Here is a 23,636-nt window from a genome sequence, read left to right on the forward strand (position 1 = left end):
CCATTTAATTGAAATTTTACACGGACAAAGTCTTTGATCATAATAGTTTGTTTGCATTCATGTCTTGTTTTCCACTGGTACAAAAAGATAGATGTACTCAAATACTGTACTTTGTTCCCCAAATGTATGCTTTTGTATACATCAACCTCACCACACCTCAAGGGGAAATATTGCACTTGTACTCAAACAGTAATCTCACAACAGTTACTTTGCAGGTAGTTGGAACAAAATACATTTAGAATAAATTATCAAATATTCATGAAAGTTAAGCTATACCCTGCAGTATACAAAGTAATTACAATAAGCTCTCCCATAGCAGCTGCAACAGTACGCATTCATAATTAAAAATTAAAAACCACTCTGTATATCCTTTACTTTTTTATACTGAACTTTTTTCTAAGTTACATTTTTAAATGAATCCTTTACTTGTAACAGAGTATTTCTACACTGTGGTATCAGTATTTTGGCTGAAGTAAAACATCTTCCAACAGTAGCCTACTGTTTTGACAAAAATGCCACATCAACATATCCGAACATAGCAAATGTTCCCATAGGTTACGTGTTTCCCATCTCCCATGCCTGGCCTTTCCCACAGACGAACTGAACAAGGCATGGCTGAGATACAAAGTCTAACCTAGAGCACTTTCTCCAGCCCATTACCCTCTCCGCCACGCCTCTTATAGAGAGACCGAACGCCGGAGGAGGTGCAGGGTCTCTGTTGCTGATACACACGAGGCCGATGCCAACATAAACCCCGGAGGCTCCGAGCTGCCCGTCCTCTCAGCAGCCAATACCTGGACATGGATCCTGCTGGAAGTTAAATAGACAAGCCGTCATTAACGGGAAACCTTTTAGCGAGAATGTCACGCATGAGTGATGTATATCTGTGACAGCTGAGACTTCAGCCTGTAGCAGTGGAGTGGTTTATATTAAGGGAGGCCTGCATGTATACGCTGCGCTCAGAGCACAAGTCTGTCATTACTGATTCTTTGTGTGACAACCGTTGACTTTCTCTTTAACGTGGCACTTTATCTCAAAATGCTATTCCTGCAGGATTGTTAACTTTTGAGGAGGAAAAAAAAATTCTAATTTGAAGGCAAATGTTCTCATAAATGCTTGTGCAAAGTATGGGTCTACTGAAATGTCCTAATGTTAGCTAAATGAAGTATAACTAAATCTCATCATTTATATACCAATTATTGGATGAAATCTGGAAAGCTGATTTTTTTTGTGCTCAAATTAAAATCTGAATAAATCTAACAACACAGATGGATTATTTATAAATCAAGGCAACATCAATTTGCTTTTTGTGAAAGCTAATATATATTTGTACTTAAGTCCTTGTACAAATACACAGATTAAACTAACAAAGAGAGAGACATGTCTTAGTTTGTTGTGTCAATCACAAATAAATTATGATATTGAAGTGAAGATAATAAAGTCAAAGTCAAAAAAGCTAAACTTATCTACACAGAAAGAATGCATAAATAATGAAAAATGTGTTAGTTTAGACTGCAATAAACATCAGCAATAAGAGCAAAAACACCAAGAATAAATAAAAACAGCTCCTCATATTTAAAAAAAACATGGGCCTGTATCTCAGCCAAAGTTAGACTCATTACGTTACACTGGAAAAAGCTCTCCTGAGACATTTTCTAATAAACCAATGAATAATAGTTGTAAATCTCGTTAATGAATACCTGCACAGCGAGAGAGGTGCCGGTGGTGAACAAGACTTCACAATACATGCACGAGGCCCAAACCAGTAAATTGTTTATTAATTTTGTATTTATAACGATCTCATTTGAACTTAATAGGTGCTTAAAGAGGTTTTGTAAAAGTGAAAAATAAATAGAGCTTTAAATAGAGCTTTGATTTTTCAAAGTTAGTTATATTTTATTTTATATATTTAAGAAATCTGGGTTATGTTGGATTGCATATGTGGCCGATACAATGTTGTGTAACAGAGACAAGACATGAGTTATGTCTCGAGTCATATGAATTAGTTAATTATACCGGAAGATAAGAACGGGGGAGAGAGAGAGAGAGAGAGAGAGAGAGAGAGAGAGAAAGAGAGAGCGTGGGCGGAGTGAAATGTCCGCGGCGTGGATACTCAATTAAACTAGGCCTGAGAGCCGCAGATCAAACAAAGTTAAGAAATATTTCGTTTCAACCATTTATAATATAAGTCAGGCAATTTAAAAGAATAAAAAGAATACTGATAACAATAATTAACGTGGTGCTTAATTATTTAGATGCAATAATAATGAACTGCATTTAACATGGTGTTAATCAGAAACATATAACTAAACTAATAATAAAGCATGTATAATGTCAGAATTATGATATATTTTCCAAATGTTTCGTCATTTATGAACCTCGAAAATGGCTTCAAGAGAAAATGTATTACGGACTTGACTTGAGGTTATTTGTCCAATTCACCTTTCAACAGGCATAACGATCTCTTGTTTCCTAAAATGGCTTTAATTCAGATGTATGCATGCCAAGAAACAGCAAAGTGCTGGCGCGAAGTCGTCTTACCAAATTGTGAAAGTGCACGAAGCGAAATGCCTTAATGAGCATCATAGGCCTAATGGATTATAATTAATTTAATATTAAGAAGTGGGCAATTTCTTAGATTGCACGACTCAAAGTTGTTTTCGTTGATGGGCTCTAATTGTCCATCACTATAAGTGGATATATCCGCACTGACATATACTTCGCACTTAATGTCAAACGGTTAACGTTGTTTGGTTTAATTTGGCTCACTAAAGCACATCCACAAAGAAAATATTCAAGTGGCCTAATATACGTGGTTTACTTTAAGCACTGTTATTGGGCATAATTTCCCGGCTTGATCCTATTATTTCTGCATGCAGGAGGCATTGGATTTAACACATAACGAATCGTGGCTCTCGTGACAGATGGAAACAACTTTTTTGTATGCTTTAAAGTTTGATACAAAGAGCAGTCAAAGGTTGCTGTGTTCAGCCATGCATCAGTCGGAATCAAAGCAGTTATATTCATCCTCTAATTGCATTAATGTCATGTGTTGTGTCTCCCGCGTGTTTACCAAAAAAGCTTTGCCCCTTCTTAGCTTGACCTCCCATTTCTGCAGGCTGCATAATAGCGCAGACTGGAGCTCGCTGTGGGCCTATACTTCAGATGTGTGTGGAGTGGTGCGTGTGCGTGTGTGTGTGTGTGTGTGTGTGTGTGTGTGTGTGTGTCAGATTCACTGTAGGCTACTGAGGCGGCATCAGCTTGAGCAAGGCATTTCTATTTACCCCGACAAACCTTCAGGGGGCTTTTAGCATTTGTTCAGTCTGCAGTCTCTGGAAAACGTCTGATTCATTTTTTAACCAGTCCCAGATGCGGCAGCGTGAGAGTGTGTGTGTATGAGCGCGTCAGTGTGAGTTTGCCAGTGCATGAGTATTTGGGAAGAGAATATCTGCCGTCTATACCGAAGGGGAGGGAGAGACGAACCGTGAGGATTTTTTTTTTTTAATTAACTTTTTAGGTATGAACGCAGCGTGCGTCTCATACTGCGATATGACATCTATGGATTCATATTATAGCGCGTCCACTCCGCAGGGTAGGGATCACCAGGCGAACCCGTTCAGGACTTTCCCGAGCTCTGAGACCAAATACAGCCCCACGTTCATCCCAGGGAAAGGACAGGTTTACGGAGAGAAGTCCCGCAGTCCTTTCCAGACCGAGTGCCAGTCTCTGGACGGCTCGGAGGAGGGCAGCTTCAACAAATACCAGCTCTTCCTGCAGAGACCGAGCTGCAAAACTCCGCCCGAAGGAAGCAAGCTGCACGCGGACAGCGGACACAACGGGAGCCTCATCCCCTGCTATGGTGAGTGCCATGAGACAAACACTGAATTTAAACTGAGGCAACATATCGAGATCAGGTTCACGGAAATGTGGGGGGAAAGGGGAGATTGGCAGGTTTAATGGAAACGGACTGTAGTGTGAAATATTGAACGTGAAGGTAATTATGTGTGAGCGAAAAGCAGAGAGGAGGAGAGGGTAAACCCACCAGGACTTACATAAACAAACTGAACACAACTTGTTAAAAAATCACATCATATAGGCTAACTTGAGTTACGTTTTATTTAAAAACTACCGATGGCAACTTTGAGCTAAAACAAGAAAACAATACCCCTTGTCCACCATTTGCAATACACAACCTTTCGAAATTCAGATAACATTTGCTTGGAATAACTAGTCATTAATAGACACAATCGATTTAGTCACACAAATATATTTGAAACATATTCCAGGGAAAGTAAGATTTCCTACCCTGTGATTCCAAACTGGGCTTTAAATGTCACGTTATAAAAGCAAATCATTTCTTAGATGTGTCCTGCAAACTAAGGAAGCTCTTTAAACTTTTTTTAATCGATGTTTTCCCATTTATCTTTTCTGATCATGACGTATGCACATAGAAGTTTATAATTTCACCCTAAAGCCGCAGCATCAGGGCTCTGATCTCCATGGCCTGCATGCTGCAGTTTGTTTTAGTCCAGAGAAAGCTAAACTAATTTCATCACTGACAAATACAGGCAGGTCATGAATTATTCTAATATTCAGAAGTCAGCGAGGAACGAGCAGAGACGCACGTACACAATAATACAATCTCTATTAGGGAAAAAATTACTATTTTAGTTCGATTTTTTTATGCGAAGTAGGCTTTTGCGTTTTTAATTTTTTTGCAGAAGTTAATTTTTAAATCAGGGGTGGGGAACCTTTTTCCTCTCAAGGGCCATTTCAATTTTTTCAACATCCTCCGAAGGCCGTACAAATGATTGACCTCTGCTTAAAAATACTAAAATCACAAAAATGTCAGAATGCATGCACGTGCACGGTTGTGGCATGACCACCAAAACAGAAAGATATTGGACACAAGATGTGTGCAAATGTATTTAGTTTCCTATCCATGTGAACATGATTTAAGTGGGGCGGGGGGAACCCACATTTTCTTTTAAATATTGAAGTTAAAAGCATCAATCTGGTGCACTTTGAGAGCAACATGAGGAGATCTATGGATCTCTCAACACCCATAAACAGAACTGTAAGCAGATTTCTTTTTATTTATGGATATTTTACAAATCACTCTCCTTTCAAACTGTATTCTTTACTGAATTATCTTTAGTTATTACTTTACTGTCATATAGTATTTTATACCCGTTTACTTTATTTTCTTATTTTTGTATAACTAATGATCATATAAAGATGTGCCTTTACCTCCCTGGTTGTAGAAAAAGCTATATTCGTTAGCATAGCTAGCTAACCAGATGCTAATAACAACAAAGTTATTGACTGTCTGATCAGGATGACGGATGAACAGATCGCCACTGGGCTTTCAACTAAAAACACAGCCACGCAAAAACTGCGGCATGTGTACGGCTCCTTATGGGTACTGACATTTGTGGAAGTGCCGGAGTGGCGTTCTGGTGCTCTCCGTCAGAACTGCACCCCTGTCAGACGAGACATATACCACATGATGACACGTTAGGCTCCTGTTATGTTCAAGGACCCTGACCTTGGCCAGGAAAAACAGGCACTCGCTTGTTTAATTTTTTTGCGGTCTAGATTTCTTTAATTTTTTTTTTTTTTTGCGTGTGTTTATAAACTACCCCGAGGGCCGTACCAAATGGTCTCGCGGGCCGTATACGGCCCGGGGGCCGGAGGTTCCCCACCCCTGTTTGAAATGATAAATTAATAAACTAATGACGGGCTAAGCTATTCGGAAACAAACATTTATTTGAATAAATATATATATTTATAGGCCAAGAACTCTCAATGTGTCCATCATTCATAATAAAAGAAAGTTACGAATTTAAACATTTAAAGTGAGCGTTTAGAGTGCTTGGACGTCCCGAGGTATTCATTTAAAACGAAAGCTTTTCAGCCTTATGTCGGGCGACGATCTGTAGCACTGCAAATGCAGAACTGTTTAAAGAAAATAATCAATTTACTGTCCTTTTTATGAGAAGCGAGGGCATAAACAGAAAATAAAAGTATTTTATTGAGCAGACGAAGTAGACTGTGTGACAACAGACCCACAAGAGAGGACCGATTAACAACAATAAAAAGTGAGTTTATGCACATTTACTATAAATAATAGTGTGGTTTTTTTACAATATATCTAACTTGAAAAACTACATTAAAAATAATATTTTGAACAGCGTAGACCGTTGGCGCCAATATACATTTCAGGTCCAGATGTTTGTCATGATGCGGATGTAACGTAAGAAAACATCTGTTGTGATCGTGGCCGAAATGTGATGTGCATCGTCACTCGTGCTGTAACCAACCTTTAAATATACATTTGAATCAACAGTGATTCGTAGTGGAAAAAAACATGTTAATAAAAAAAGTAGCTTATTAAAAAAAGCTAAGCCCCAACAAATTAAAAACACTACATTCTTGATGTATAGAAGTTTATTTAAGAGTTAGATGTAACCAATAAAACTAAACTGCCCTAACACTGCTCAGAGGGACCAATTATAAATAACCCTGCAGAATAACTTTTTTTTTCACGCAGTAGCCAGTTCCACACTTTGCCAAAATACATCAGAAGTGCAAAGTAATCTGTTTTCCTGAGAAACAACTGGAGTCACTCTTTATTTAAAGCTGAACTGTCACTTTTCTGGAGTTGAAGAGCCATTCCTCCACACTGCAGCCCCCCTGCACTAAAGTGAGTGGATTTGGCAAGTGCATTGCAACCATTTAAACACCACCATTAAATGCAACATGCCTATACCTCGAGGAGAGCTCTGCAGTGTTATCATTGCAAAATGTTGCAGCCAGATGAAGGCATCGTGGCTCTGGGGAAGATGCTTTGGGCTTTTGCCAAACCCGCGTCAACAGGCTTTTGCTGTTATGTGTGGTCCGCAATGGGAGATATATTGCTCAATGCTTGACGCTTTATCTCCATCATGATGACAAAAGTCACCCCAAAGGGAGTTTTCTGTGTGGCAACTTGTAAAACTGTTTACACGGCAACACAACTTTTAGAGTCATTCTGATAGATGTCACAAGTGTTCGGGTACACCAAAAAGGAGCAAATAATTAAAAAAAATGTTTCAGATATATGGTGAAACGTCTAATGTGTTAACTTTTACAATAAATAGCACGCAAAGATAAGAAAAGCATGAATAAGTGAATTACATTTATTAGTTACTTGATGTATTTTTGGCATATGCTGCATCACACCTTATTTTCACACTTAATTTAGAACACTTGAACACTTTTTTTCAAATGGTTTCTTAAAAAACACTTTTTTTTCCTGATTTGTCAAAGTGATTCAGCTGTAGAAAAACAGTTTTAAATCTAAGGGCTTAAAAGTGATTCCAAAATACATATTAAGATATTTTGGATCTCTAAGATCACCTATTATTTTGCAATATTGATGTAGTTTTGTGCAGATTACTGCCTAACTTTTAAATGACTATGAGAGAGTGAATGAACGTATTTCTGCACAGTAGTGGCTCAGGTTGGCAGGTTTGTTTCTGTCAGTACATTTTAATCAGGGACTGTCCCACGGCGACAGCAGGGATGGAGTCGTCTACCTGCTCACACAGCGATGAATGAAATAAAACCCCCGGAGCTGATCGAGAGCTGAGGAATGCAGGTCAGCCCTGCAGGAGAGCTCTGCATTAATCTGAGGCAGATGCGGATTACTGGCTCCTATAGTTATTATTCATACTCCCCAAACATCAGATCTCAAAAGCCATATGGGTCCCTGAGATGACAAAGTGGGGCTGGTTTACATAACCCTGTCTCAACAATACCTAGTATAAATAAGCAATGTGTCAGAAATGGACATCGAGATTGGGTAATGATTTGAGGGCCTCGGAAGAAATGAGATGGTGTCGCACACGTGTGGGAGTAACTGTTTACAAGCTAAAGTGCTTTACTGAAATATATCGCTCTGACATTCATTGCCTGAAATAGTCTTTTTTGCTTCATCATTTAAACCATTATTGCTTTCTGCCACAGACCCTAGTTTTGTAAACACTAACATATAATGAAAATATTATTACATTTTCTTTATTAATTTGAAAGAACGTAAGGGCATCTAGGGAAACATCTGAAAAGTAGAGATAATGGTGCTTTCAGGCCTGTAGTTGACACTGAGGTTGAGCTCTGCATTGCTGATGTACAATGCAATGTTTGTGGAAGCACTGGGGTTCACTAAAGGCTGTTTGTCTCATCCTCTGTCTTCTTACAAAATAACATTTATAACATACAGCTTTGTCCATTTTTGAAGTTTTAAATAACCCCTCCTCCCTTCAGCAGGATTTGAAGCATCCTGTGATATGTAAAACAATTTTCTCTGCATATGAAAACCAAAACAAGACACACAAAAAGTCCTGGCAGCCAATGAAAAGCCTCCTGTCAAAATACAGTACTCTACATGTTAAATAGCTTGGGGAAGTGATGTCACAGGATATGCATGTACTGATGACTAACACATTGTATCCATGTTAAAGTCTGAATGACACCTGTGATCATGCCGCGAGAGTCTGTGAACCAGAATACATTTGAATATATAATGAGAAAGCTTGCAAAGATGAATTCTGGCTTGTGTAAATGTAAGGGTTTGTACAAATGTGTGAGCTGCAACAAACCTGACTTCCACTGAATTAAAATACATTTAAGTCTTAAAACGCCTCATATTTCCACTCAAAAATATGTCTCTCATACCCTACCTGAGAACTGCATGCAGGCCAGATTTAAGAGACGCTTTGGAAACTTTAACCAGCTGGCGCACATTTTGTCCTGTTCATTTCATGTTGAGGCTAGCGCTGGTTCTTTACCTTTCCTTCCTAGATTCTTATAAATGACCTAATCTGACCTCTGCAGGAGTTCTTGAATAATGCAAACGTTTGGTCACACAGTATGTTATATGGACAAAAAAACACATTTGACCTTTTGTCACGAAATGTGAACTCTAAAAAGCCAACTATGACAGACAATACTAGAAACAATTGGGCAACACAGAAGCATTATAATCCCTTTTTGGTCCATCACTACAAGTTCTCTTTTTCAGCTTGCTTTTCAGCTTGCTTTCAGCAGAGGGAAACGGCACATTTAGCTTGTTTCTAATTAAAGCAAGGGGTGAAAAGTAACCCAAGTCATCATTGTGCGTGTGGCGCAGTGGAATAGCATGCGTTGGTGTTCGGATCAGGGGGTCACAGGTTCAAACCCCACTGCAGTCAGCATGTTGTTGTGTCCCTGAGACACTTCACCCCAAATTGCTTTTGTGGGGATTGCCCACAGTATTGAGTATGTAAGTCGCTTTGGATAAAAGCGTCTAACAAGTAACATGTAATTGTGTGAAACCTCCTTCACCACAAACTTTCTTTATGCTTCTCCATGAAGAAAAGAGACATAAATACCTCATAAATCTGGGATTCAAGACAATATGAATGTGGTCATGGAACCATTTCATGAAAACAGACAGGGAGAGACTGACACGTGGTTAATTACATAATGTATAATTAGTTTGATTTCAAGTCCTTGTCATTCTCATTTCTTCATTCCAGTAATTTGATGCCCCTTTTTGTATTTAATGTTTAACACCGCATTTAAGCTATATTATTATATATTAGAAATAATAATAATGATAGTAATAATTAAATTGTATCCCCACCTTAAAAGGTTAATGTTTTTTCTTAGGACAGTTAAAATAAAAGTCATATTTCAAGGACAAACTCCTTGAAATATGAAATGTATTCATTTTGGCATGCATCTAGTTGCAAACACTTAACAACTTTTAAAATGAAAGCTTTTATCAATTTAGAATTTTATCAAGACGCTTTACAAGTTTGTTTTCCCTTCCATAAAAAAAACGAATCTCAAACTATTTTGAGCTATTTGATATGAGACAGTGACAGATATACCAAGGTATTCTGACAGTAGTGAGGTCATGATCGTGTCAATATTTCAGGAGCTGAGGCTGAGCAGAGAGATTTTTTGTTTTCCCAGGGAATCGGCATTCCTGCGTGAGCCGCTGGCATAGATCTCTCCTCAGGAACATCTGGGAGCCTCCCTTTCTCTGAGGAAACAACAGTCAACAGCAGGACTGTGCTCCGGGAAAAATAATCCAGCCCTAAGCGTGTCTGCGAACCAGAAATGGATATAAAATTGATTTGCCACCAAAGCCAATATTTGACTTTATTTGCTCCATATAAAGGTGTGATAAGTGGAGAGCCATAGTGACAGACTCCTGCCAGCCTCCAGTGTTTTGAGAGAACATTTTGGAGCACTCTGTTTAAAAGCATTCCCTTCCCTATTTAGTGTTTGGTCATTAACCCTTCCCCAGGTTACTAATTTATAGTGTTTCTTTTATTTGGCTTCACTTGACCCTCCCCGTCCCATTCCATAAAAACTGAGAGGGTGCCCTGTTGCTTTACAACCAGTTAAATTACACTTTGATGTTTTCTCTCTGTTTTCAGCAGTGATTAAATTGCTGATCCTAGTAAACATCTGACCTCGGCTAACTGAAGAGGTCTGCAGCTTGTCACAGAGTAACTTTGGCAAATTGCAGGATCAGCCAGTGGCATTCGCTGCATTTATATATACAGTACATTGACGAATACTGAAATTAGAACAGTCAAAAACACATTCCTCTGAATGCCAAACAATGGAGCCAATGCAGTGGAATCCTGGCTCCAAAAGAAAGTGTGTGATGGCTATGTTTTCCAGAACAGCGTGCAGAAAAGACAGCTCAGCATGCGAGTTACTGGAAGATGTTTGTGGCTGTGTTGTTAGCGTGACAGAGAAAGATAGATTTTGGAGTACTAGGAAAGATGTTGATTAGAGCAAAGTAGATTCTTCATTGTGGTGAAGTCTGTGGTGAAGACTGAGAACCATAAAGAAAAAGTTTAGACTTTTGAAACCACTCTTGATAATGTATGAAGCTGCTTAGCTTAGAACAAAGACTGGAAACTGGGGGAAATGCTGTGACTATTACAAATTCTGACTACCAGTACCTCTAAAACTCACCAATTAATAATTTATGTCTTGTTGATAGAACTTCGTTACAATTTTTATTGTGGGTTAACTTTTTTTCTAAATCGAAATAAAGTCACATAATGACAACATTGGAAATTGTCAGCTATTGATGCTAAGCTAGTAAACACTAAACAGTTGCTCAAAGTAGCTTTCATATTCACTGTACTAACATTAAAGTGGTATAACTATTCTCATCCATCCAAGTGTATTTCCTTAAATGTCAAACAATTCCATTAAACGTAACAATGCAGGTTCCAACTTCAAACCTTTGCAACATCTATCCCACCATCCTCCCCCTACAGGATATATGCCTTGCTCAGGGGCATGACTGCATTTTCTCTCCCAGATGCACATGCAAAGCAGGAACCTGGAGTTGACCTGTATTATTTCTTAACATTGCATGCTCCTGCCCAGGGGTGAAAAGAAAATAGTGCACGGTGCTCCAGCATTAGAGGCCAGTGCAGGGGTAAGGTGATGTCAGTACATCTGCCTGCGTGGAGACTGTAAGAGGGTCTGACAGGTGGGCCACAATGATATGAGGTCATGAACTCCAGCTGGGCGAGCTGTGTTGTTCCATTAGCGTCTCTATCGGGGCAAGTCTGAGCCGGAGAGCAGGGGGGGGGCTGCTGCGGTATCGAGAGGATGACTATTGACATCCCATTGTGGAACACATAGCCAAAGGCGTATAATCCATGAAAACAAACAGGCACAGCCACCGCCTAGCTTCCTCACTCTAAAACTATTCAGTCGTCTTACTAACCACTAACTCACTTGGCTCTGAGAGTCACCAGCGCCACAAGGTGTCAGCTCTCTTTCCCTCGCTGCGTTTCGCTGAGAGTGACAGCAGAACATTACTGACATCACTCTTAACAAAAATGCAAAGCGACAAAGTAAAATGCTTAACTATTAAGTTAATTATCCTCAACTTGATAGAAGTCAGCGACAAATGTTTTTAGAATAAAGTAATGCTGTTGTTGCGCAATAATTGCAGTGTGTTTATGTAAGACCATTATGTGCTGGTCTGGGAGCAACACAGTTAGGACAGGCGCTCCCAGTGCCCAGTCGCAGGAAAGGCAAACAGAGACTGACAGAGCACACTGTTCTCACTGGCCCGCAACCAGACCCCTTCAGCTTATTTATTCATACAGCTGTTTATTGAAGGAGAAGGGACAGCTTTCTTCATCTCCTAAAAGGAAACAAAAAAGCTAGCAAGGGTTGACAGGAACAGAGCAAGGTCTGTCACAAAATGGACTCTCGAAATTGAAGGTGACAAACACAATTTTGTTTACATCTCAGGGGCAAGGCTGCGGGGCACAGGCAGTCGTACACAAGGCCCGCCATACACGGCTCGAGATGGAGCGGGTTTTGGCGTGGCTCGGGTTTTGGCGTGGCTCGGGTTTTGGCGTGGCTCGGGTTTCAGGTGGCGTGATTGAGAGATGTGAGGGAGAGGGCTTCAAGGGTTGTGTCACAGGTCACGCCAATGTGTAGTGACATAGCTTTCAAACAGAAATGGCATTTATTTTCTTGTTGCAAACAGACGGGGCGTTTGAACCTTAAAGTAAGACATAACAGAGGTGATGTAAGCTTTAAGTGAATGTCATCTTGTGGGGATGTTGTAATGTGATGATGAGCAGACACACTCCCTGGCTTCAACGTGAGGCACCGCGGTTTTATTCGGGTGGCTCTGCTGAAGAGTTTGATTATAGAGTAGCAACTATGATTATAGCACTATTACTGACAACATGTGGCTTTATTCTTTCAGCTGTAAAAACGTTGGTTCTAATAGCTTGTTTTAAAATAATAATATTACACAATAAATATGTTTTGTGTTGCATCTGAAGCCACACTTAAACTGTTGAGAAAACTGAAACGGTTGTTTTGGTCGAGTCATACGATTGGAATTAGTCACACGTCAACTGAAACTGCTCAAAGGTTTATTTTGTATTTGAAACAATGTCACAACTAAACTTTCACATCTCCAGTGTCTGGTCTGAACTTTCAGAGCAGTACTGTCAATCCACAAACACTTAAAAGGGGCTCATCAGTGATGTACTCCATACAGAATAGATCAAGACTTTTGAAGCAGAGACCGAATGTCCTGACTTTCATTTTCTAGCAAAGGTCAAACTCCAGGATCCCTAAATCCTTAATTTCCAACAAGGCAAACGTACAGCGCCATTCATTAAAGCCGCTACTTTTAAACCACACACCTTCAGTTAGAGTCCAATGTGAGGCAATTCTTTTCAAACAATGGTCAAACTTGTAAACTAAACTTCATGTGTAAAAATAAGAGAACAAATGACATTTGATTGTAACGTTCCACACGTTCTTTTTGAGTATTTATTCATCTCATATTTACAGGAAAAGACAACAGCGGCCTAACAGAGTCCGAGTTAGCCCCAAGCGGCGACTCTCCCGGGATGGAGGGCAGCTACCTGAACCTGAAGGCGCCGGGCGAGAAGGGGCTGAACGAGCGGACGGGATCTGACTTTTCCAGCCCTCTGGACAAAAGTGAGGTGGAGAGCAACAAAGGCAAGAAGAGACGCAATCGCACCACGTTCACCAGCTACCAGCTGGAGGAGCTGGAGAAGGTTTTCCAGAAGACACACTACCCAGATGTTTATGCCCGCGAGCAGCTGGCACTGAGGACAGATCTGACAGAGGCTCGTGTGCAGGTGAGAACATCAGGTTACACGTGAAAAACTCCTTTCTGCAGTGATTAAAGCCAACAAGTCCTCCAAGTTCAAAAACTAAAAATGTCATTTAAATATGTCCTCTTAAATGAGAAGGTTTCTGATCTTCTGAAAACATAATCATTCCAAATAACCTTTTAGAAGACATCTGTTAAATGTTGATGATGTGAAAATGCTATGATTACATTTTGGTTAGGTTTAGGCACAAACACACATTGATAAGAATCATGGAAACACGGTGGTTTGGGTTAAAAGTTACTACTTTGTTAAGCTTAGAGGAGATTTGCTGTCATGGTTACAATAATTACCATAACACATGTTGTTGAGGAATAGGACAAACTGCATCATGCTTGAAAAACAAACCGCGGTTTCACAAGTCCATCCACCCCGGCCCCAGTTTAACGGTCTGATTTCCTCCTTCCTCCTCAAGAGCTTTGTCACTTTGGACATGGTCATTTTGGGGCATTTGGTTAAACAACAAATAGTGCCGTCCCTTCTTGAGAGGACGGTCTCCATGAGCTATGTTGAAGGATTGTAGTAATTAATGTTGCGTGCTAATAACCACTCAGGGAAATGACAAAGAGGGCTGGAAGAGTTAAGACTGGCATGTTGACAGAGATTCTTCAGAGCTGCAGACAGCGAGGCCTATTGTTCTTCCTCTCTTTCTGCCTGCCAGTTGTAGATCAGAGTGGGATGGGTGTAAGGGAATATTCTGCTCTTAGCTCTTACATGCTGCAGACTCTGCTGAAAGGTCAGAGGCCAAGGGTTTCTCCCCAGCACTACAATGTTCAAACTACTTCACCGGCGCACAACTCTTCAGGCAGGGAGGGGAAAACACATGCAGAGAAAAAAAAGAGTCATCAAAGCTATTGGCGAGGATGTAAAAAACACTTTGAGATGCCACTTTCAATTTCCCAGCCTGGACCAAGACATAGTCAGGGACAGAGAACCTGGTCTGGTCCTCGTAGTGGTACAGTAAAATAAGTACATTCATGTTGCATTCACACAGACCCATCTATTCCCCAGATGAATGTAATTAACTTCGTCATATGAAAGGCCCACAACAGACTCTGTTGAGTCACTGTGAGATTTGACCCATACTTTTAAAATCAGAACCTAAATATGTACGCAATCAAGACTAAACCCCACAATTTCAACCGAAGGTCTATCAAGACAAAGTCCAGGGATATCCAATTGTTGAATACCAAGGGGCACTCGAAGCTTGGCAAGCGATTGGAGAATCCTTTTCATCTTCATAACAACAGCCATTCAAATACAGATGTTTTCTGCCAAAATGCCAGTGTCAAGGTCCTACAGTTTCATCTTGAGTTTGATGATAAATGTGTTCATAAAGTCGGGCTGCATTTTTCCATAATCACATCTGTGACTTTTGCTGCCACTAGTTTATTTAGTACAATTAGCTCTCAACCTCAGACCTGAACTTCACCACACTGCCTACTTTCTTTCGAGAAGGAGACTGTGTCTGAGTGACTGCGGAGGCAGTCTATCAATCGCCTTGGTCCTGGAGGACAGAGATGAGGTGAGACGGCTGGACTTCAAAGCTGCTTTTGGAGTTGTGCACTCTGCCCTCCCTCTCCCCCTCTTCCTTTCTTTCTCCGCCTGCTGGCTCTGGAGCATAAATAAAGCTCTTTAATGGCTCTGTAAGCTGCCTTTTGCTGTCAACGTCTTTAGCAATTACTGTATCACCGCCAAGCACTTTGAGCTCCGAAGAGCTCTGAGCCACCTTCCTTGCAGATGTCCGCTAGATAAAATAAAGAAGAGCAGTAAGTGTTTGCGGTTGGTAAATATCCTTTTGGGCTTCAAATTGGGGTGCATCAGCATTTAATATTATGCGAAAAACAATGATTTTGTGTTAATTTAATTTCTGCTTGTGAAAAAAAATCCTGGCTTTCTTTTATAATGAACTTAGAAGTCGGGGAATAAGAGACGCAGAGCCACAGAGGACACATCTGACTTCATAATGTTCCTCGAATGATCTTCTTGCCAAACTATTTGGCTTGAGCTTCATTCAGACTGCTGTTCAAAGGCAAAGCTACGTAGAGCAAACCCTCTGTGAAACATGACACACTCGGTATACCAGAAACCAAGACAAGGGCCATGTATGACCTCAAACATTGTTTCCTTGTTTATAAAAGGCTCCATTAAGTGTGTGAGTGTCCACGTTAAAAGAACACATTTGTAAGTGACTGACTTTGAATCTTATAACAAGGTAAATGCATGTGTTTTCTGTGAGTGTATGTGCGCTGGGTCCGCTGCTCTCGTCTGCACGCCTCCCAAAGGTCAGAGGGGTTAGCTGCGGAAAGCCAAGGGCTTAGGCGTCAGGAAATTAAACATGAAATGAAAACAAGCTCCAGTTTGAACATTCTCCCATCTCACTTTCAAATATCCCCACTTCCCCTCGCTGACTTAAAAGGGAGGAGGGAGGAGAGAGACATGGAGCGAAGGGTCGGCGGTGTGTTGGGGGAGGGGCTGGAGGGGGAGAGAAAGAGCTTCAACAGAGAGGTGGGAGTACGACAAAGAGTTAGGCGTAAAGGATTAAAGTTGGTTTATCACGGTCCATCACAATTAAGAAGACAGCTCGGTAACTGATAACACTTTCATTAAAAAGAAGAGTGGAGCAGCTTTTAAATACTTGTAAATGTACATGAATCTTACCGACATTTTACTTTATCCACAGTTTGTGCCTTTCATACTGTATTACCATTTCATTTGAGTCACTATGTCACTATAGAGCTAATGATCCAACTTTATTTTTACTGATTTCCTGGTGATCTTTGAAACTTTAAAAAAAACTCTAACCACTGAATTCAGAATCCTAAAAGACTGAATATAAAAAATACTCCATCAGCTACACAATACAATATACAAAACAATAAATACACTTCCTGAGGTGTATTTAGGAAGTCCGATATAACATTCGTCCAGAAAAGTGCACCTCTGACAAATCAAACCCTCCTAATACTAAAACAACTGTTGGTGAGTTTTGCATTGATCACTCTCAACACGGCTCTTTGTGTTGAGGATTATATTTAGAAACCTGTGATGTTATGAGCTCACATTACTGATGAAGAACAAAAGGAAATACATGACTAAACCTCAAACAATAATAGACCCCCAAATCCTCAAGGGAGCATCACATAGACTGTGAACCCCCCTCCAAACATATGATATAATTCAAAGGGCAACAACACCTCACCTTGACATTGGGGTTCAGTCACAACCTCGGATATCAGTTTACCACTTTGCAGGCGTGAGCTGTCTTCTAATCTCACCAGCTGACCCGAGGAATGTCCGAGTCAGACGACATTTCTTTACGTCACCTTCTTGCAAAAACAGTCAGCGGCTTTGTGGAGGCGATATATGGTACTGCCTTTGAACATGACCCAGCTAAATATTTACTTCCAGTCAAGAAAATTGAGGTTTGTGTGCATGTTGTGGCACTTAAAGTTGTTAATATCCAATTTCATAAAAATTCTCTCCTGCTCAGTAAGAGAAACTCAAAATGGGATCATATCTTTGTGCGACATTGCTCATGTTTGTCACTTGACTCCATTGTGTTTAACTTGATTGGGAGAAATGGTGAGAGAGAAAAAAGAGCGACGAGGGGGGATTTGAGGAGGTTGACTGAGGGGAAATTGGATGTCAGGACTGTGAAAACCACAAGCTGATTGGGCTGGGAATCAACCCACAATCCCAAGTTAAAACCCCTGAGTCGAGGCAGGATCGCTCTCTCTTTTCTCTTTGAAGAAGTTTCCCTTTCCCTCTTGGGAGGATAAGATTCAGACAACCAACAAATACGTACAAATAAACATGTGGAGACGTCCAGTACCCCCCTTAGCTCCTCTATTCGCCTTTATAGGTTTGTGAGAAAACTTTGTAGAAAAAAAGCTTAGCAAAAACATATGACTTATTATATAAAGGAACAGTAGAGATGCATGCTAAGGAAAGGAGGATATAAATAAAAGGGGCTCCTGGCCTCAAGGAAAAAGCAGCAAACTCATATTTCAGAGGTTGGAACAATCGAATGTTCATTTTTGCTAAAAATTCAAAATGTTCTCTACAGATTATTTAATAAGGATTTTTGCAACTCTAAAGCATAACAGTCATGTTTGGCCACTTAGTTGTATAAATAACTGAAATTGAAACAATACAGAGCATTCGACACAAAGCATAACGGAAACTAAATAAATGGCAAAGAAATGCATTGTTTGCAAGCTGGTTAAATATCTATAGATATCTATCCAAAAGCTTATAATGTCACTGAGGCTCCTTTTCATCTTAGTAACATCTATTTTGTTTTGTTGTTTCTGTCAAAGCAGGACATTTGTCTCAAAAGGATTAACCTTCTTGACATCATAAGAAACCCTCCACTTAAACCATAGAAATGCAAACTCCCCCAATAAACGTTCAGGACAGCGTACAACAGATGACGTGTGCACATACGGAGTGCACATAAAAAAGAGCATAGTAAATGACATTACATGGATGGAGAATACGGAGACCGCAGTACAAATATTTCAGTGTGTTTCTCTTGGGATACACAATTTATCTCGTCTCACTCCTTTCACCATTTATCCCTGCTTTCATGCACTGCCTTCCACAGTTAGGGAGCAATGTTCTTAATATACCTGCACCTGGTCTGTCAGCAGGTACTGAAAGCAGCCCACAACCTTCTGCAGAAGAGCAACATACTTCATAAATCGCATCCAGTACTTTATAATCTCAAAAGACGGACAAAAAAAAAATATTCTTGGTCAAAAGTTGAACTTTGGTTTCATAGATTATGAAGAGGGATTCCCCACTGTATCCCACTGTGCTGACATGTGGGGGAGAGCACACCTCTCTCAGAGTGATTTATGAATGGCTACAGGCCCAGATGTGGATCTGTCGACGCTGGCAGCCTGAAGGGAGGCAGACGCCTGCGTATCAAAGGGAGGAGCGGATCCATGCAGCACCAGGGGAGACGCACCATTTTCACATCAATTGCACCATGTGGATAGCACTTTAAAGACCCGTCAAGTCTTAAAACCTGGGCAAGGAATTTCATGTGCAGCAGAACTTATTTGCTTCACTATCTTTATTTTATGTGGCTCAGTCTCTTACTTTGTCTCGCTGAGGATAGCTTTGACTCTGCAAATAGAAAAAAGTACTTGTGTTCGCACATGATGTGAGATATGAGAGATGTGTTTAATGTTTGATAAAGTATTGTTTGGTAGTGGCCGGTCTGAATTTTGACTGTTGGATTGTTTTCTTGCAGGTGTGGTTTCAGAATCGCAGAGCCAAGTGGAGGAAGAGGGAGCGTTACGGTCAGATGCAGCAAGTCCGGACTCACTTCTCTACTGCTTACGAGCTGCCTCTACTGACCCGGCCCGAGAACTACGCTCAGGTACAAATTAAACCCAAAATAACAGATATTTCTGGCCACCTAGAGGCAGCTGAAACAAATTATGAAAACAACATTGACAAAAGCATCATATTTTACATTTATACGGCAAATTTGTTAGTAATCTGGTCCAATATTAACTGGTTCCTCTTGAGAATAATATTGGACTCTTGCTAAAGGACACAACATTATCTCACTTCTTAGAGAAGCCAATCCATTTACTAAGTCTGCAACCCAAACAACCCAAGTTACGCAACAGGCAGCTCTATGCTGTCGTCTCCTCCCTATAGCCAATAAATGCAAAATAGCATCTTGAGCATCATTCACCCTGCAAAAGTTGCTAACTGTGTTTTGGTGTCGAGCAGATGATGTATATTGAGCTTTTCTATTGAACACAGTGACAGAAACACTATGAGAGCAGAATGAACCACAATATTAAAGTTGTGTGCTGGGTAGCTCAACATTAAGATGAAACTTGCTATAATGCTACTGAAAATGGGTAAAGATGCAGATTCTCAGTTTTTCCCTCCAAAAGACCAATTGACATGTGATCTTGATCATAATCCCTGCTCTTCCCCTCCAGATCCAGAACCCTTCGTGGATCGGCAGCAGCGGGGCCTCTCCATTGTCAGGTTGCGTGGTGCCTTGCGACACTGTGCCCTCCTGCATGCCGCCTCACCCTCACGGTCCTGGAGGCGTCTCTGACTTCCTGGGCGTGCCCAGTCCAGGGAGCAGCCACATGGGACAGACGCATATGGGCAACCTTTTTGGAGGGGCCGGGATGAGCGGGGGAATCAATGGCTATGATCTTAATCTTGATCCAGACCGCAAGTCTTCTAGCATAGCTGCGCTGCGTATGAAGGCCAAGGAACACAGTGCAGCCATCTCTTGGGCTACATGATGTCTCAGCCCAAGTCCACCCAGCCCCCATTGGCCCTCTTCTCTGGAGCAGCCATCAGCGTGGGGGAGGAGGGAGTTCTCCTGAGAGCACTAAATGATAACGCAGGTCAAATGAACAGGGGGGAGACTGTGGAGATAACCGAGGCCATTACAGCGGCCAACGCATCCAAGATAACAACTGTGACAGTCCGCAGATGCTGAAAGTGAGAGAAATCCAGAGGTGTGATGCAGAAGATGTTACTAGGACTTTGTGTTCATTCTTGATTCCTTGATTTCTCAGGTCTCATTGAAATATGGGGTTTAGTCCCTGATAAACTGGGTATCATTCAGAAATTGAGAATAAGCAATATAATAAATATGGTTTACAGGATTTGTTAATAAAAATACAGACATTCAGTGCCAAAGCCAGTCGTATCTGCAGTATTATAAATGAATAACTAAGCTTATGTTATTAAGTTCCTTATTGTTTATACCACCCATCCTGCCCCACTCATTTTGTTTGTTATACTTTATAATAACTTTTATAAATGAGTTCAAGTACATATCTGAAGTTGTGTTTTTAAAAAGCCATTCAAAAACAAGGCCAAGCTCAGATGAACACCAAGATGCTAAGAGCTTTCTGCCGCTTTCCATTGCATACAATAACTGGTTTATAAGAAACTTCAAAAGTTTTCTCAGGCTCCACCGGGTAGTTTATTTGCCTGTAAAGAAGGACAGAGGTTGAACGCAGTAAGGTAACAGAGACTAACTGAGTGAGAGCAGACATGGCCTGTGCCAATTTATTCTGGGAAGAGGGCAGGCACTGGATTGGCAGCAGTTTCAAACCAACGTGTCATTTCCTCCCCCAGGGCTGCCTGCACAGGTTCCCCTGCTAGGCCCGGGCCTCAGGTTACAGGAAACACCGTCTCCACTGGAAGACGAGGCACAGCAACGCACAGCAGCAGCCTTCAACACCAACTAGCCATGCCAGCTTCAATCAGCCACCAACAGGAATAGACACACTTAATTAGCCTCAAAGTAAGCGGCAGTACATCACAGTGAGGACACACTGCACACACAGGTCAATACGCTGTAACAATCAAGTCATGCTCAGACGAGGGCTCAGCAGAGATGACTCTTGGATTTGTGGCTCGCTCACAGATTCGTCACATGCCAGAGACGGCAGGTCTGCATCAACGGCATTCTGCAATGTTTAGGTAATGTGATGACTTTAGAGCCGGGCTGCAGGAATGTGGTGGATATGTCCCGTGATTGCATGGGTGTCTCTGTGCGTTACCCCGCAGGGAAACGCTTGTGACCAGAGCTGGGCTGCAGGCTGAGGCTAGAGACAGGCTTCATTAGTCTTTTGGCTGATCTCTGTGTGTCCGTTTCCTTTCCCCGGCAGCATGATGGCAAGAGAGTCTGGTTCTGCTCCTCAGAGGCGGTTGATCATTTTAACATTCGAGTGCCCTTATGCATGATTAGGATTGCGTCCAACGACTATTATTAGTATAGATTAAATGTAGGTATTTCAACCATTGACAGTTTGGTCTATAATACGCCAGATAAACAGTGAATAATGACATTTTATCCAAATCTATTAAATTCACGAGGGGACATCTTCAAATATTGTTTTGTTGCACCCCCCCCCCAAAAAAAGCAGCCACAAAGTGAAAGGTTGGAACCAGAGAACATTTGCCCTTTTTGCTTGTAAGATTATTTAAAATTATTATAAATATTGTTGTTTATACATTTTCTGTAGCCCCTTTATTGCAGCTCTACAGTTCCTCCTTTTTTTTCAAAGGATTTTTTTTATTTTCTAGATAACTTATATCATCCAGTGATCAAATGTATTGTTGTTGCCTTCAAATTAAGCTCTTTTCTGTCAACAGTTAGTACATTTGGTGACAACACAATGGTTATTATAACATTAGTGCTCATGCGGTTAATATCATTTCCAGAATCAGCAGAATTAAAAAAATTGCATCATCTGAAAAAATGAAGTCCATTAAAATGAAACCAAGAAATATTTGAATCCATTAATTGATAAAGGCTTTGTTCGATGTGACGACTCAAAATAAAAACATTATCAGAGAGATGTTTAAGATAAAAACAGGATGTGGTCAAATAAATGATTCCTACTTTGTGGAGTTGGTCTTCTGGCTGGCCGGCCCTCAGCGCTCCACTCCTCTGCAGCTCCGTCCGTGTTGATACTACTGAAATAAAGCAATTGAAATCCATAGTTATAATTTTGTGAGAATATAAATGATATTGTTCTTTTGCGTGTACATTTGTTTTGCTTATTTGTCAAATAATGGACCTCCAGAGATAAACCATTGAAGTATTACAGTAATATTGCCAAGAAATGTAAAATAAGTTGTGTGTGTTAATCTTAAGAGTTGCTCTGGACTTTTACCAAGGTCGAAATTGCTTTCTAATTTTCTTATGGCTTTAAGCAGCTTTTTGTATATTAATCAAGTATTTCTACTTCTGATTGTGACTATATATAATGTGCCATTGCAATAAGTTATTGCACTTACAGTGTTGGAGTTTTCCTTTTTAATGTTTGAATTGTCTCCTAAGGCCGTCCATATACTAGCACCATGAACAGTTTCATTAACATCTGTAAGGTGTCTGACGTGTGTCTGTACAGAAGTAACTTGCTGTTTCTGTTGATTTTGGTTTTAAAGCGATTTCCAAATAAATGAATCTCCAATGTTTGAATGAGTTCAGATCTCTTCTCTTCTTCTTTTCCAACTTTCTCAGTTATCTACTGTAACCTTTAAAGTCATACATGATCATCACAATATACTGTCCAAGTTACATTTGTGTGTCAAATACTCAACATCTTTCTGCATTTCATACATTATGAAGTTTAACATTTTGAAAGTACTGTGATTGAATAAAAATACACAACAATTTAAAAAACAAACCCAACGAAAACTACAACGATATACATTAAGAGTGCAATCATGACATTGAGGTGGGATCATGGGAGTTGTTGTCTTTTCCATCACTGCCGTCATTGCAGTCAGTGGTGCTTAAAACGGGTCAAAACAATGAATTAAGCAGATTTACTGTAAATCTTGTATGCTCAGCCTGACAGTCTGGGAAAAAGCGTGCTTTGTGGGGATGCTCTCGTCCTGTTTTTTGTCTTAGTTCATATTCTGACTTGTTCCACCTGAGCAGAGAGAGAGCTGGGTGGCGTCGCTCCCTGAGGACGCCCTGTGCGTTCCTCCTGCAGTGTGTCTGGGGGGCAGATGATCCTCTCTGCGGTTTTGATGGCATGTTGAAGGGATTTTCTCTGGGCCTGTGTGGTGTTTCCAAACCACACGGCAGGCCTCTCAATGAGTCGACTGTAGGGTGAGGGGCTGACGTTACCTCCGTCCGTCTTCAGCACTGTGATGAAAATAATTGCTGCAGCACTTTATTTACTGTTGCGAGAGTTTTAAGCTGAGCTCAGGTTTTCTGTCATGTGACGGTCTAGAAACTTGTGAATGTCGGTTTGTTCCACCTCAGCCCTCTTGATGGTGAGAGGCTGCAGAGAGGGTGGGGGGGCTCTCCTTCGGAAGTCCATATTTAGTTCTCTGATTTTGTCTGTGTTGTCGTCCTCTTCATAGACAAATATG

The 23,636-nt window shown here is 40.7% G+C and overlaps 1 protein-coding gene across 1 annotated transcript; it reads left to right on the forward strand.

Moving 5' to 3' along the window:
• The first annotated feature begins 3,257 nt into the window (after positions 1 to 3,257).
• LOC117447668 (homeobox protein aristaless-like 4) lies at positions 3,258 to 22,715 on the forward strand. The gene is made up of 4 exons (XM_034084483.1): positions 3,258 to 3,859; positions 13,393 to 13,706; positions 19,003 to 19,131; positions 19,712 to 22,715. Exons 1-4 carry the CDS (start codon positions 3,520 to 3,522, stop codon positions 20,027 to 20,029), a joined length of 1,101 nt encoding a protein of 366 aa, XP_033940374.1. The 5' UTR covers positions 3,258 to 3,519; the 3' UTR covers positions 20,030 to 22,715.
• The last annotated feature ends 921 nt before the right edge of the window (positions 22,716 to 23,636 follow it).

Source organism: Pseudochaenichthys georgianus, chromosome 6, assembly GCF_902827115.2.
Source record: "Pseudochaenichthys georgianus chromosome 6, fPseGeo1.2, whole genome shotgun sequence".
NCBI classification, from domain to species: Eukaryota; Metazoa; Chordata; class Actinopteri; order Perciformes; family Channichthyidae; genus Pseudochaenichthys; species Pseudochaenichthys georgianus.

Excerpts from the sequence above, each read along its gene's own strand:
- LOC117447668 (XM_034084483.1), top strand. The coding sequence starts at position 3,520 with ATGAACGCAGCGTGCGTCTCATACTGCGATATGACATCTATGGATTCA. Across the intron at positions 13,707-19,002 it reads TGACAGAGGCTCGTGTGCAG|GTGTGGTTTCAGAATCGCAG; the intron begins GTGAGAACATCA and ends GTTTTCTTGCAG. Across the intron at positions 19,132-19,711 it reads GGCCCGAGAACTACGCTCAG|ATCCAGAACCCTTCGTGGAT; the intron begins GTACAAATTAAA and ends CTTCCCCTCCAG.